Source organism: Hippocampus comes, unplaced genomic scaffold, assembly GCF_001891065.2.
Source record: "Hippocampus comes isolate QL1 unplaced genomic scaffold, H_comes_QL1_v1.1 scaffold174, whole genome shotgun sequence".
In the NCBI taxonomy this organism is placed as follows: domain Eukaryota; kingdom Metazoa; phylum Chordata; class Actinopteri; order Syngnathiformes; family Syngnathidae; genus Hippocampus; species Hippocampus comes.
Window position 1 is genome coordinate 9,654,172 of NW_017805983.1, and position 15,245 is coordinate 9,669,416.

Consider the following 15,245-nt stretch of genomic DNA (forward strand, 5'->3'; position numbering starts at 1 on the left):
CTAATGTACAGTGAAACCCCCAAGGTCAAATGCATTTCATTCTGGGATGTTGGTCACCTTTTGATTTGTGCATATCTCAAAATAAATTTCCCAAAGGAAATTATACAAATAGAAATGATCTTTTCCAATCATAAAACATGGAACTGTACAAGTAACATTATAAATTATGGGGAGATTTGTCTCAAAATTATTCACACAAATACATTCGCGATTTTCACGTTTTTCAGATCCACAAATATAATTGTGATTTTCACGTTTTTTTTAAATTGTTGTGTGTGCATTTACGATTTGTAAATATTACATTTATAAACAAAGTGGATGGCGCATTCATTTTTGACACAAACGTCACGGCGTTTCAAGATATCCACGTACCTGAGTCTCAGATATTCACGTGTTGAAAGGCTATCCCCCTTTCATCCACAAAAAGGCAGTGTTACTGTCTCCACTGAACAGGAACGAGCCATCTACCGCTTCTTGTTTAAAAAGTGGAAATTGAAAAACGGAAAACCACCGCTTTCATGATCTGATGACGTGTTTATGGTCATTCCATAACAAATCACCGAGTGGGTTGAACCAGGATTGTTTTGATTTGAATGAAACTTGCTGTACTTGTTGACGGTAATGGCACAAAACAACATCTCTCATTTTCGGGCAATCAGAACAGGGGTTTGGTGGCAAAGGCCCACCAAATTTTAAAAGGGGCATGGCCGCCTTCCTTTGAACGTTTCTATCTCAGGAACTACGAGGGCCATCTTCACCAAACAGGTCTTGTTGGAAAGATTGTTGGAAAAGGATTGCAACCAGAATTCTGAATCTGCATTCAGTCAGAGGATTGATCCTTACTTTTGAATATTGACATTTTGACCCATTATTTGACCATGAAATTGACCTTGTGGATATTTTAGAGTAACATGTTACAGCAATGTGTTACCGGCGTCACTGGTCCTGAGTATTTGTGCGCCCGTAATATGCATGTGGTCAAAATGGGTCACTTGCCTAAAGGTTTTCTCCCAGTCGCTTGTGATAAAACTTCTTGTATGACATCCTAGCCAAGTCAGGAGTTGATCTTGAAGCACCTCTGTATTGTTGTTGTTGCAGTGATGTGAGGTCTTGCCAACAAACTGGTCACATGATATCCAGACTGAGATTACTGGACTCATTTACCATCAGAGGAAGAATGCAGCCCACAATGGCTAGAATGGCTCCATCCATCCTCCAGAGAGGACACTTCCTGTCTGACATCATCAGCACCGCTCGCTGAATAGACTGGGAGGCAGGCAGCGGTGGGTGGAGGACAATTACTGGTGCCCAGGTTTTGGTCTCGCAGCGGCACATGAAGGACAGCAGACATTTCCTGCATGGGAGAGTCAATGGCAGAGACTCCATAGATCTAGTTGAAGTAGAGAAGCACTTCCTGGCGTCAGAGGTGACTTTGAATGACTCCATAGATCACAGGGAAAGTCCACTTCCTGAATTGTGCCACTGATAACTGGAACAAACACTTCCTGCTCCAGGTGGGTCCAATGTGCTATCACATTGTTCTCTGGTGGTCTGATACAAATCAAAATGATGCAAGCATGGGTATTTATAATTAAAAAAAAAAAAAAAAAAAGCTTGATAAGCCCAGAAATGTATATACAGTACAAAAAATATAAGACCAATTTAAAAATAAATAAGACTTTTGTCAAAAATAGCTTCTGGCAACTGGCAGCCATGGTTGAATGGTGAACAATGTGGCCTGTAACCAAAAGACCCTGATTTGGCTTCTTTTACAACTCATCCTTGGGTGCCTGCAAAAAAATTCTGATGACTGACATAAATATGGAAATTAACTATGCAAACATGATTGAGTTCCTTTTTAGAAAAGGGGTGAAAAAAATATGCATCCCAACAAAGGGGAGGAGCTCCGCGCCTATAGTATTCATAGTTTGTGATGTGCGTTACAAAAAGCTGGTTTGTGCAGAAGAAAAAGTAAAAAAAAAATGTTTCTAAAAACAATATTCACTTTTCTGGCGAGTATCACTGTCTGAAAGCACGTACAGTAAGAACCTGCCTCCCTTCCCACAGACCCCAGTTAAGTTCCTTTAGACTCTAGACACCCCAGAACTTGAAATATGAACTTACCTATCCCTAATGTTAATTATAAATATTAAAAATACAAACAGACTCATAAAAAAAAGAAAATAAACAATGTGCAATAATGTAAACAATGTTTAATAAAAATCAGGTGCTATGTGTTCAGTTTTAAATGACAACGGTTTATTCAGTGTTCATGAGTCTGAAAGCTGAGAAGCTGTTGTTCATGTGTGGGGAGGTTCTAGTCTGAATGTACAGTAGCCTCCTGCCTGAGGGCAGAGAGTTCATCAGGCTGTGTCCAGGCTGAGTAGGGTCAGCTGTCATCCGACCTACACACACCTAAGTCATGGAGATGTACATGTCCTGGTAGGATGGGCGCTGACACTGATCACCTTCTGAGCAGTGCGCACAGTGCGCTGCAATCTGTGCCCGCACAAGCATATCATACTGTGATGGTGGAGGTGCGGATGGACTCACTGCGCCAATATCTTGATTGGCCGCCTGAGTTTCCTCAACTCCCACTTGAGGTCCGGGGTGACGGTGGTGGCCGGGAAGTGGAAGGAGTCCAGGATAGAGATGGCTCAGGGGCACGAGTGGGCTGCGAAACTTCCAATCAAAGTCCAAATGCACTCTTTTGTTTTCTAATTTACTAGTATTTTTATTTTGCAATTTCGCATTTCTTTCGAAATAATCAGAATAGATAAAAGAATTTTCAAAAATGTTCTTAGGCTTGTGTTTTTTTATTGTCAATCTCCAAATGCCTGTCGGGTACTCCATCCCAATGGTAATTTGTGAACTGGCCCTCAAATATTTGTTTTGGAGTAAATATTTCATGATGTCCACGTGGAATTCCTTGTGAGCATTTTTTTAATTCCTCAGTACGATTAAAATATATTTTGTATTTTTAGTAAAGACAGTAAACACACAAAAAAAAAGCACAAAGCAGGTAACACTGACATCCAGCGGAAATAGTGAGTATGTGCACATCTCAAACGTACTCCCTGCAGGCGTCATAATATCAGCCCCAATTAGCTAAGTCGTAATAAATTAAGCACTTTTTGAAAACAACAACAGCAATGCCGATACCACTACTGATGATCATTTGAATCTACCAATTTATCTTTAAATAGGGCAGTTGTCGAGAAGAAAACACAACAAAACAATGCCATAAGCCGGAAATGAACTACAACTCCCGGCATGCACCTGCCGCTTACCAGATGACAAGGCCGCAGCTGGGCGCCAGGGAACCCGGGAAGCCAAAAGAGCAACCAGCGTCATCAATTGTCCTCGTTCATGAAATTACCGGTGGATCACGCTTGACAGTCCACTCGACATGGCCACCCAACCAGATGTGGCGCGTATCGGCAGAAAACTTGACAAAATGGTCCACAAGAACAACACGGTGAGTGAGTGCCCAACATCTCTTATGATAAAAGCTGACATCAGCAACTGTTAAAGGGAACGACAACATTCGTCATAATGAGAACAAAATCAGAGCATTGATTGGTCAAAATCGCTGAGTCCGAATCACTTCCACCTGGAATCAAATTACACTCAAAAAGCTTAAACGCATTATATTTATATATTATTTCAATAAAATTTAAATTCAAAGGTAGAAACTAAAAAACGCGGGACATTTATAAAATGAAATGTGGGGAATATTTTGGTCATTTTTCATTGTCTGTATATAAATGCTTAAAATCAGTGTTTCACAGCCAGGGGGTTGCAGGGGTTGTACGTGGGACATTTATTTCCAAGACAAGTAAATATCTTTCGTGATTTCAATTTCATCAGCCCGTCAATAAAATGCAATAGTTACGCTCCAACTTTATTTCCCTGGGAGACATTAACCCGTGACTCGTCCGTACGTGTGTCAGAAGTATTTCATTAAATCTCAGATGACTGACAGTTTTTGCCCCCCCCCCCAAAAAAAAACAACAAAAACGAGTGGTAATCAAATGATCTATTCACCAACATAACAAATGTTACCTAATCATGGTTGTTGTTTTTTTATTTGACTCAAACTGTGTTGTCATGGGAGTGCGTTTGCAGGCATTTCTCCCTCCAAAAAGGTATTTGGGTAAAACTTCAGCTCACATTTTCGAGCAAACATGCTTTATACAATACAATACAATACATCCTGATTGATTTATATTGTGCTTTCACAACAGCTACAGCTGCAACAAAGCGCTCTCCAAAACAGTTAACATAAAGTAAATAATAAACACAAAACACAACATAAAAACACGGACAGTCGTGCAATCTTAACCACTTTTACCTCATACGCTTTGTTGTTTGAAGCAGTTTGAGATGAAAAAGGACAGAATCAATATGTGTCTTTTCACCAGTGGATCAAAGGCGTCATGCTCAAAATGTGTACACATCGGCTACAAGCTAAGTTTCAAAGTAAACAAGAAACTGTAGCGTCCATTGAGTTAAAAAAAGAGATTGGTACACTTCTCCTGTCCCATGTAAATCCGTGTCAATTCCAAGCGGAGACTCTCAGTTCCAAATACGTATCCGTGCTCCGTGTCGACGCTCCTCACTCTTCATCCTCAACTTCAGCAGATCATCCATCCAGTCGCACTAACGCAGACTGTCCAACAGCGCCGACATCTCCACTGAACAAAATGGGGCTGTGAAAAATGCTGCCCATTACAGGCGCAAAAACACAAGCATCCAGGGGATGTCCAGCACCGACAGTCAAATTGCGCCACCATTCCTCCCAATCAAAATCAGTGCTGGTACAAGCGTGCTGCCGAGAAGGCGCAACCACCAAGCACGGATTCTCCTCCTTTGACGAATGAATGGCCAAAAAAAAACAAAAAACGCTGAAAGCAATCCACATCAGGTGCACACGACGTAACACCAAACACCATGTGACAGAACAAAAGACAAAAAAACCAACAACAAAAAAAAGCAAGGCTCTTGAAAAGTACTTGCTAACGCCTACTCGGGCGCCATCTTGTGAAAACAAAAATCACAAGGATTAGATTAGTCTACTTTTACACAAAATTAGCATTATCAAACATGAATTGAGTGACAGAATGCAACAACCCCCCCCCCCAAACCCCCATCTCCCTACCCTGACTTGACCTAACGTCCCCTGTTAGATGTGCTCATCAAATTCCAAGTGGGATATTTTGAACATCCCAACAGTCTTGAGATACAGGGCAGGTACATAAAATGTGGAATTCACTGTCACAAATGTTGTCTTGCAGGATGGTGCTTTGGAACTGCTGAGCGAATTGAAGAACATGACAATGTCTCTGGAAACTCTGCAGGTTGATTTTAATTTAATCCCCAATGATTCATTGGCGGTAGCACGAGTAGGTTCAGGCTTGGAATCTTAGCTCTGACCTTGTTGCTCTCGCACGTTCTCCCTGTCAAGTACTTAACAAACTTACAGGAGGCACTATTATAACCCCTGTCGATAAAACCGTTTTCACGGAAGCATGGAGCTGCTAATGTGGAGTCAAGGTATTTTGATTGGCACATGCGTTCAAACGTACTTGCGAGTATGTTCGAACATACTTACATTCAAAGTTACTCTCAAATATTTGAACATACTTGGAGGCTAAATGCTACAAATGTTTCCCAAAATACCACGGGGTATCGACTTGCGCATGCAGAGTCAAAATGTTTGTATTTATTTGTTTAGTTATGTATTTGACCTGCATTATAGTAATACACTGTATGTTCAAAAATTAAATAAGTAAATATTCTTCATATGTAATTTTATAGTTTTATTGTGTTTGCAGTGCATTGCTTACGTTAGGCATTTTATCCCCTTAATGCCACGGCTATTGACTTCTGCATGTGAATGCCCTGTGGCATTATGGGAAAAACCTTTATTCTTTTCTAATTATACCAATACACCAAAAAATTAAGTAAACATTGTTTTTTTCTTATTTTTTTGGTTTTATTATGGCTTTAACAATGATGTACGTATTTTTTTCCCCTTAATGCATATGCAAGGTAATACCCTGTAGCACAATGGTAAAATGCTACATTTGTAGCATTTAGCCTACATGTACGTTGGAATGTATTTGCGAGGACGTTGGATCGTATTTGCGAGGACGTTGCAACGTATTTCAATACGCACTTGAATATGTTTGAACGTATGTGCCAGTCAAAAATGTTTACTTATCAATCTTTTTATTTTGTCCCCCGCTGTTGCCATGGCGATGTGCTGTTTCCAGATGAAAATGGGACCGTTTTTTTAATCTCTTAATCTCTGCGAAAACTCATGAAACTTTGCACGCACATCAGGCTTGCGGCATTTATTTTAGTCGTTTATTGTCCTATGTGCCAGTACCCCAATGTGCTCGTACCAGGCTTGCTTTACAGCTGCTTGGAGCTACAGTTATCAGCGGTATTATTGGGGGGGAAGAAAACTGTTCATATTGAAGTACGTACTGTAAATGACATTGAAAATTTAATTTGGGAAAATCTTCACTCTGACCCAATCATAGCAAAATAAATGTTTAGTAAACCCAACAGGTATTTTGCATGCGGACCAAAGTCCAAAATGCCGAGGAAACACTTCAATTTCATGTAATGTCATTTGTTCAGTCCACCAGAGTTGGAATGTCGGTGAATGCTGTGAGGAAAATAAGTTCAGATCAGGAAGTACAGAATCTGGCCAAAGTGCTCATCAAGTCCTGGAAGAAATTAATAGGTGTGTGTTTTTGTGAATGCAGCGGAACCTCTGGAGTCAAACTGACTTGCAATCATCCTTTCTATGAATCTGGACTCTCATCTTTAAGTGTGCAGGCTTTGTTTTAAGAAACGTGGGACGCGAAAAGGCCACCCTTGCTCTCGAGGCAATTTCTTCCACAACATTTTGGTCAAATTCTGACGTGTGTGACCCCTGCAGCATTCAACTTTGGAGGTTCCCCTGTATTTACAGAGTTTATGAATAGTACATCTTCCCATGTTTAGAATTTAGAAATCATACTTGGTTATGTTATTTCTGGTTGTGTCAGCTGGCTCTAAGGGTAAGTCAGAAAAAAAGGAGAAGAATGACACTTCTCCGGTGAGGACATCTTCCACATCCAAGGACTTGTGCAGCAGTGAGAAAAGGTGTGTCCTATAATCACCGTAGCGTCTTGTCATCGTTATGCCACATCATCGTTGTTGAATGCAAATGCTAATTTCATGAGCATTAGCCAAGGGGTTACGCTCACAGTGGGGTTTTGGCGACACCAAGGTTGTTGGTTCTAAATATCGCTGATGAGACCGTAATTGAATAACTTTTGAACTTCATCATGGTGCCTTCATAGCAAGGAGTGGCTCCTCGCTTGGGCTAGGTCCGAGTCCCGAAATCTGATCCAAGGCCTATTTTTTTTTTTTTTTTTTGGGTCCCATAAAAATGTTGTGTTCTTTTTAGGATTGTGTTTTGACAAAATGGATTTTTTTTCTACACTGTTACTTATGTTCATTTGATCTGTTAAGAAAAAAAAAATCTATTTCTCTGGGAGTTGATGCAAGTTAAAGCGGGGGGGCAAAAATATTTTTGTGTCAAAGCTTCAAGTTAAAGTTTTTAATGTTTTTTTTTTTAAAAAGCTTTTTGGATATCAGCAGAAAAAAAAACAAAAGCAAATTCCAGATTTTATTTGAAGGCCATTTCGCCTGACTTTTTTTCCACATTTGTAAGACACCTGATTCTAATCTGAAGATATGTAATGTCTTTTTTTTTTTTTTTTGTCTTCACCCTTTTATGAGTATTCCCGTTGCGCCATCAGAGAGCAAAAAATTGAAATTTGCTTGAACCATGCATTGTAATCCAGCTTTATTGACATATATTGAGGGACAATGTGGTAGTGTGCGATAACCATGCATTGTAATCCAGCTTTGACATATATTGAGGGACAATGTGGTAGTGTGCGACAAGTCGTTGAGCTCCGAACATGTTTTTTTTTGTTTGTTTGTTTGTTTGTTTAATGTGGTCACACACACAAGATTAGAGCCAAGTCTCCTGTTGCCCTGTCCTCTCCGGTGACATCCTTCCCAGCCATTCCCCTCACCACAGACAATGTTCGGAATAAATGTCGAGAGTTGCTGGTGGCGGCGCTGCAAACTGCTGGTGAGGGATGATGTTATTTGCAATTATTTTGTTCTTAGATTATGATCAGAATTCATTTTATTGGTGAAAATAATTTATGACTGTAGATTTAGAAAGAAAAAAAGAAAAATGTTTTGGAATTCAAAAACATGTATCAAGGGGTAAAAATGTCAAAAGGGTCGAAGTGAAAGTTTAAGTTAAACATCTTCATGTTGAAATGGACAGACAAAGTAAAAAAGAAAAAAACAGCACAGTAACACAATACTTTGGCTTCCTCCCACATTTCAAAAACATGGACAGTGCCGTGAAAAAGTACTTCGTCCCTTCGTGATTCTTCATTTTTATTTGCATTTTCATCACACGTAAATATTTTCATCATTAAACCAATTTTAGTATTTCACTAAGGGTGCGTCTCGTGTCCCTGTTACAAGACTGCTTGTTTAACCGTGAATGGCGGCTGCATTGAGCAGAAGGCCAGCATTAATTGCATGACAAATGAGTGAAAAAAGAAATATACAAGCTGTGCCTGTCGGAATTATGTCACAAGTGTTCAAGACAAAACTACAAGAAAAACAAGGCAGAAGTTCAACTCTTGGGAACGCATGCAGACGGTTACATCTGGCATAAAAATAAAAGATTTAGTAAAAGTAGCATCATTCCAACAGTCCAACATGATGGCAGAAGTGTGATGGGATGGGACTGCTTTGCTACTGCAGGACCTGGACAACTTGAAAATAATACAGGCGTATGATGCGGCTATCAGTTAGTGTCTGCAAGCACTTGCCTCCTGGTTTTGATAATTGGACACATTTAAGCGTGATAAATATGCACCAAATTTTGAAAACGCACAGGTGAACTTAATTTTTCAGGGCACTGTATGTTAATTTTACCTAAATCTAAATTGTCATGTGACACTAAAAGTCTAAATTGTCAGACTTCATGTTTTAATTTGCTTCGTTCACATTTAGTCCACAAACTAGTTAAACCTTAGTGCCTTTGATAGTCTTGTACATCATCCTTCATTAGTAAGAAATACATGTCTAAAAATCTTTTTTTTCCCCCCCAGATGACTACAAGACCTTTGGAGTCGACTGTAGCCTCCTTGCGGCACAAATTGAGGAACATATCCTTTCTTTGACTCGATTATATAACCACAAGATATCCATTTAATAGTTCTGGTTTCATTTTGGGTTTTTTAGAGGTTAGGAGCAAGGTACAGTGAACCTGTAAAGGCGAACAACATCCTCAGTGCCATCCAATCATGCCTCTGTGACAATACATGGGATAATCAGCTATGACCTGAATACGCCTGCCTTTTTTATAGCCACCGAATTATTTAAATACAAAATATATTAAATGTAAAACACTCAACATGCATCACACGGCACTGCAAACGTAGTTAAGTGACCCGATGTACGTGAGGAATTTGATATCCTTGACAGCTGGTCGCGCTCACAGATCTTTGAGAATTTCAAGTCGACGGACATAAAGTACAAAGCGCGTCTACGGAGTCGAATCTCCAACCTCAAGGACCAGAAGAACCCGGACCTGCGGCGGAACGTCCTGTGTGGGAACATCTCCGCTCAGCGGATCGCCTCCATGACTTCTGAGGTCTGCTTGCCTTGCAACCACCGCTTCGGCTCACGCTCAGTTGACGAGTCACTGCCGTGCGTTTTTGGATGTGGTGTGTGCGTGTTTGTGCTCGAGCAGGAGATGGCGAGTGCAGAGCTGAAGAAGATCAGAGAGACTCTGACCAAAGAGTCCATTCGAGAGCATCAGCTGTCCAAAGTGGGCGGGAACAAGACTGACATGTTTGTGTGCAAAAAGTGTCAGGGGAGGGACTGCACGTACACACAGGTACGAGTATACACACACACACACACACACACACACACACACACACACACACACACACACACTAAATACGTAGGTCTGACTGTGTGGTGCACCAATCACTGCTGTGCATTTTTTTTTTTATTGTATTTTTTTTAGGTGCAAACTCGCAGTGCTGACGAGCCAATGACCACCTTCGTATTGTGTAACGAATGTGGCAACCGATGGAAGGTAAAGGCATCATATTCATGATTCTTCTTGTCGGGACTTTTTTACTTGACCGTAGAGAAAACCAAGCCTCAATTAGCGGTGAAGTGTGTGTTAGATATTTTTGCAAATTCAATTTTAGTTCAATAATTGATGTAGGGTTTAACTTTTTCTTTTCATAAACAATGACATTAATTCAAATAATTTTACAATATAGAATGTATTACAATAACACGTTTTTTTTCACTGACCTTTGAATGGAACCTCAGTTTAATAAGTTCCCTGTTCATAAATAAAAATTTTAAGAAGAAGATTTTTATCCAAATTTTGCTGCAGTTGATGAATTCAAGCTCAGTTGTGCAGGAACGGTTGTTTGCTCTTTGTGTCACATACAGTGGCTTTGAAAAGTCTACACACCCCTGTTCAAATGCTCGGGTTCTGTCAGGAGGGGCGGCAGTGAAGAACTGATAAAATAATTCCAAAATGTTTTCCACGCTTGACCTATAACCTGTACAACTCAATTGTTGAGAAACAATATTAGAACATCTGAAAATTGTTTGGAATGAATCATATAATGACTCCCATTGATCACGAGTTTGATTGTGATCGGCTCTTTCTGAACGCAACCCCGTCCGCAAGTAGAAGAGGATGTGCAGACTTGTGCCACCACATTCTCAGCTCTTTTTACTTTCTGCCTCAATGGTGGAAAAAGTTTTGGAGTGATTTATGGTCACTTTTTTTTTTTTTTTTTAAAGATCACAACATCTTACCATTTCCTGAACCAAAGTTCCACTGTATTATAAATATGTAGGCCCGCGATCCTAATTGAGGAGAAATGGTTCCGAAAATGAATGGGTCAGAATAAAAAACAAACAAATTCTCCACCAGGTGGCAGCAGAGACCAAACTATTGTTTGTTTCTCTCCGTTATTTTAAGTCGTTCTCTTTTCTGGACTCTTTTTGTTGTTATGCCACCCTGAACTGCCATAATTACATATCTCTCCATCCATTTTCTACACCGCTTGGATTTGAGCCGTGGATGTCACTCCAATCGATGCGCAACTTTACTGGGCAGTAACAGAATCACATTTGGTCAACGCTGACGATACTGTATTCACATTCACTCCAATGGATAATTTGGATCGTCTTCGCTGTGAATCTTCATGCTTTAACCTCGAATAATCCATATGGAAAAATAAGTAAATGATCATTCATAATGCAAAGCTAAAATGTATTAACTCATTTCTTTTGAAATCGGACACATTTTTATCAAATTTTTCAAAAATTCTTTTTGTCTTTCAGTTCTTCTGAGGAGTGCTGTTTTACTGTGCCACCGTGACGTAAAAACAAGCTGAATTTTGGTTTGAAGGTTAGCTTTGTTTTGTAACATTTCTAAAAAAAAATGCATATACAAATATGCATAATATATTTAAGAAAGTAATGATGGGGATATTGGGAGGAAAAACGACAAGTTTGTATCTGTTGGTGTTATTTTGAAAAAATATTAAGTAGCACAATGATGAACATAATATTTCCTCCAGGTGTTAAGCTATGAAGGCTTTGTGGACTGAATGTGTTCTTGTTTTGCACACAATGTTGTGCCCAATAAAGTTGCTCTTGAATCATTGCAAACATAGCCTTGGTGCTGATTCAGTGATCAGCACATTCATTTATTTATTTATTTTTACTTTTGGCATTTGCCAGCATCATTTTTGAGTTCAAAGTGAGAAGACTAGTCATTGACTAGTGGATGACACCTATTTGTTGTGGAAACTCAGCTCAGCTTCTTTCCGTACATGAACATGGGGAAGAGGATGGTACTTGGGTCCTGTGTGATGTGAGGAATCTCGGAACAAAACATTGTGAGGTCAAACGGTTCTGACGGAACCCAGCCAGCTGGTTGGGAAAAAAAGTTATCAGGAAAGTAGCGCTCCTGTTTTGAAGTGCAGTCGTGTTCCGTATAATAAAAATATAAATATAAAATAGTTTGAGTGAAATGTTATTCATATAAATATTCTTGTTGAATACTCTTATTCATTCTGTTTTCGGATCTGGAACAGGCCGGGTGCCGGAGGGACTGAATCTTGCGTGTGTGTGTGTGTGTGTGTGTGTGTGTATGTGTGTGTGTGTGTGTGTGTTTATGCATGCACACATGCTTGTATTTGAATAAGTGTATGTTTACGTGATGTGTGTGTGTCATACAGACGATGAATCCCATACAAGGATCAGATTACTGTGAACTGCGGAAAGCAAAATATGAGGGAGAACTATAAATTGACTGTTTGACTGCGTGTTTAGTAAGTTAGTGTGTGAGTGTTGTGTCAACAATGAGCTTTGCTCAAGTCATGTTCACTTTGGACTCAAAACAACTGCAATAAGAGCTTAGTTAGCAAGGATGGTAAAAGAACACACATCCATACATGCATTGAACGCTTTGAACATTTTTTTCACAGCTTCGGAGGTCTTCGGAAAATATATGTAGTTGTTAATGATGAAGTTGCACAACTATGCCACATCACAGTTTTTGCGACAATTGTAATGCATTAAATCACATGACTGGTTTTGTAAGTTAGGTTTTGGTTTCTGGTATAGACTACAGATGGGTAACTGGTGGTTCGCAGGCGACCACGTGCTCAGTGGCCCCTTGATACATTCCACCATCCATTTTCTGATCCGCTTTATCCTCACAAGGGTCGCAGGGCGTGCTGTAGCCTATTCCAGCTGTCATTGGGCAGTAGGCGTGGGGCACCCTGAACCGGTTGCCAGCCAGTCACAGGGCACATATTGACAAGCAACCATTCACACTCACAATTACACGTTGGGACAATTTTGAGTGTTCAATCGGCCTGCCATGCATGTTTTTGGAATGTGGGAGGAAATTGGAGTACCCGGAGAAAACCCACGCAGGCCTGGGGAGAACATGCAAACTCCACACAGGAAGGCCGGAGTTGGAATTGAACCTGGTACCTTTGCACTGTGAGGTCGATGTGCTAACCACTCATCCACTGGGCCGTAAATTATTACTTTTGTGATTGATTGATTTTTTTATTTGAAATTACTTTTTAATTTTTTGTACAAACGCCAAATCCAAGAATCACTGAAAATCGTATATGATTTCAGGGAGGTGGGGAGGTAAATGAAGGTGTGTCTGGGGAATCCTGGAAATGCTCGGGAAAATCCAAAATATGAAGAAATATGGGGGAGGGGGGGAGACATCCACAAATATGTGGATCTGCAGTTGCTGAACTGCAATAATGCAGGAGTGGACTGTAGTTTTAAATTGGATGATGACAAATCGTCACTAGATGGCAGAGATGTCTTTGTTGCACTTATACTGTGTGATTGAACAACCAACTAGCCTGAATAATTTTGGGGCAGATTTGGAATGAGACAGAGGCCCAGGACAAACATTATCCCTCAATAATATAAACATTTTGAGTAAGTTGATTTTTGTGGAAAAAAAATGTCCAAAATTAGTTCTTCCGCCTAATGTTAGTTTATTGTTCAGCAGTTATGGTTTTGTGAATCGATATTGAAAAGGAAAATCAATTTGATGAATCAAATTTTTTAAAACTCAGCCCTATATTTTGTTTTTTGTTTGTTTCAAACCCTTTGCTGTTGGTTTTGATCTTTTATACATTCATTGAAAAAGGTATTGTTAAAAATGGAATATATTAAGAGCATATATGATTGGATTTTGTCCATATTGAAAACACAATTTTTTTCATACTTCTGGTTAGAAAGTGCGTGCATTAAATAGAAACAATCGAACGAATCACAAAACGAAAACACCCCAAAAAAGAAGGCAACTTATTGGATATTCAAGACTTTGTTTATATATGTACAATTAAAATCACAGTTTTTCAACCAAATAAAAAATAAATAACATGATAATAGCAAGATAAATGCATTTAGTGACCAGTTTCGTTAAAAACAAGGCTTTTTTTTTCATATTTGCCTCCATAGACTGATTCTAACTCAGTTTCCCCACAAAGCATTACGAACCAGCCACAAGCAGTTTGACTAATGGCAAAACACAATACAGGCACAGTCTTAAACATTCTGATTTACAAAGACACTAATGCTCACAGAGAGCTCTGCCTCAATGAAGAAACAGAAATAACGGACACAGCTCTCATGGTGATGCAGTTATCCACGACAAACCAAATGATAAAACATTAAATGGCTAAATGAAAACCTCCATGACGATGTAAATGGCAACTCTTATATTTGTGAAAACACAATATTTGAGACAGCTACGGCATGAGATATCATATTATGCAAGTGTTCAAAATGCTGTGACTGGTTTTGCACTTCGGAATGTCCCTCCACCTCACCCGTGAATCCACCAACCACAGCTGAGCCCGGAGGCTGGCGGCAGCCAATCAGGAGCCGGCGGCAAACAGTGGGGAGGTCAAAGGTGAGAAGTCGCAAAGGCAGGGATCAGCAGTAGCAACCAGGGAGGCCACCCGGGTGAGTGCAAGTGTGTGTATTTGCATCACTAGACTGACAAATCCGGTAAAACAATTTTGACTTTGGCTGCTGGGAAATGTTTTACTTTGTTATGACATCCTAAGACATTTCCGAACATGGTTTAACAGTAAGACATTGCTGGGCTTTAGACACAAATGGTTCCTGTGGAACCTCGAAAGTCGAACGTCTCAGAGGTTGTACAATTTCAGAACATGCTTCAAACTTCAAACCGCCGACAAACATTACTTTACGTGTCAATGAATGTCAACTTTACAGGGAAGTCAAGTCAAATATTGGCCTTATGATAATCTGTTGAATGAGCACCCACCAGGTGTGGACACAGCATTCTGATTAATATTGCGTTTGTGTGATGTTAATTCAGCAGCGAAATCCACATCCACCTGTTTTGATCCATCTCAGGGGGCGGCCATTTTGACGTGTCCCATTTTAGCCCCCCTCCCAGAGCTGGATAAAAATGGGTGGATTGTACTGCTGAAGAAACACAATATTAATGCCGTGTTTAGACTTGTGGGGTCGCACTGAACATTTTTGACTGAACTTGCTCTGAAATAAAGTCAATTCAACAAGCC

At 39.9% G+C, this 15,245-nt stretch overlaps 1 protein-coding gene across 3 annotated transcripts; it reads left to right on the plus strand.

Moving 5' to 3' along the window:
• The first annotated feature begins 2,963 nt into the window (after positions 1–2,963).
• On the plus strand, positions 2,964–11,814 carry tcea2 (transcription elongation factor A (SII), 2). 3 transcript variants are annotated; one of them, XM_019890620.1, is made up of 10 exons: positions 2,964–3,478; positions 5,298–5,360; positions 6,652–6,757; positions 7,065–7,161; positions 8,037–8,164; positions 9,210–9,266; positions 9,600–9,754; positions 9,854–10,000; positions 10,136–10,207; positions 11,485–11,814. In XM_019890620.1, the coding sequence occupies exons 1-10, from the start codon at positions 3,410–3,412 to the stop codon at positions 11,491–11,493; spliced, it is 903 nt and encodes a 300-aa protein (XP_019746179.1). In that variant the 5' UTR covers positions 2,964–3,409; the 3' UTR covers positions 11,494–11,814. The 3 variants fall into 3 exon arrangements, with proteins under 3 accessions (XP_019746179.1, XP_019746180.1, XP_019746178.1); XM_019890619.1 differs by having other exon boundaries at positions 2,965–3,478; positions 7,065–7,164; XM_019890621.1 differs by lacking the exon at positions 5,298–5,360 and having other exon boundaries at positions 7,065–7,164.
• Positions 11,815–15,245: the final 3,431 nt, after the last annotated feature.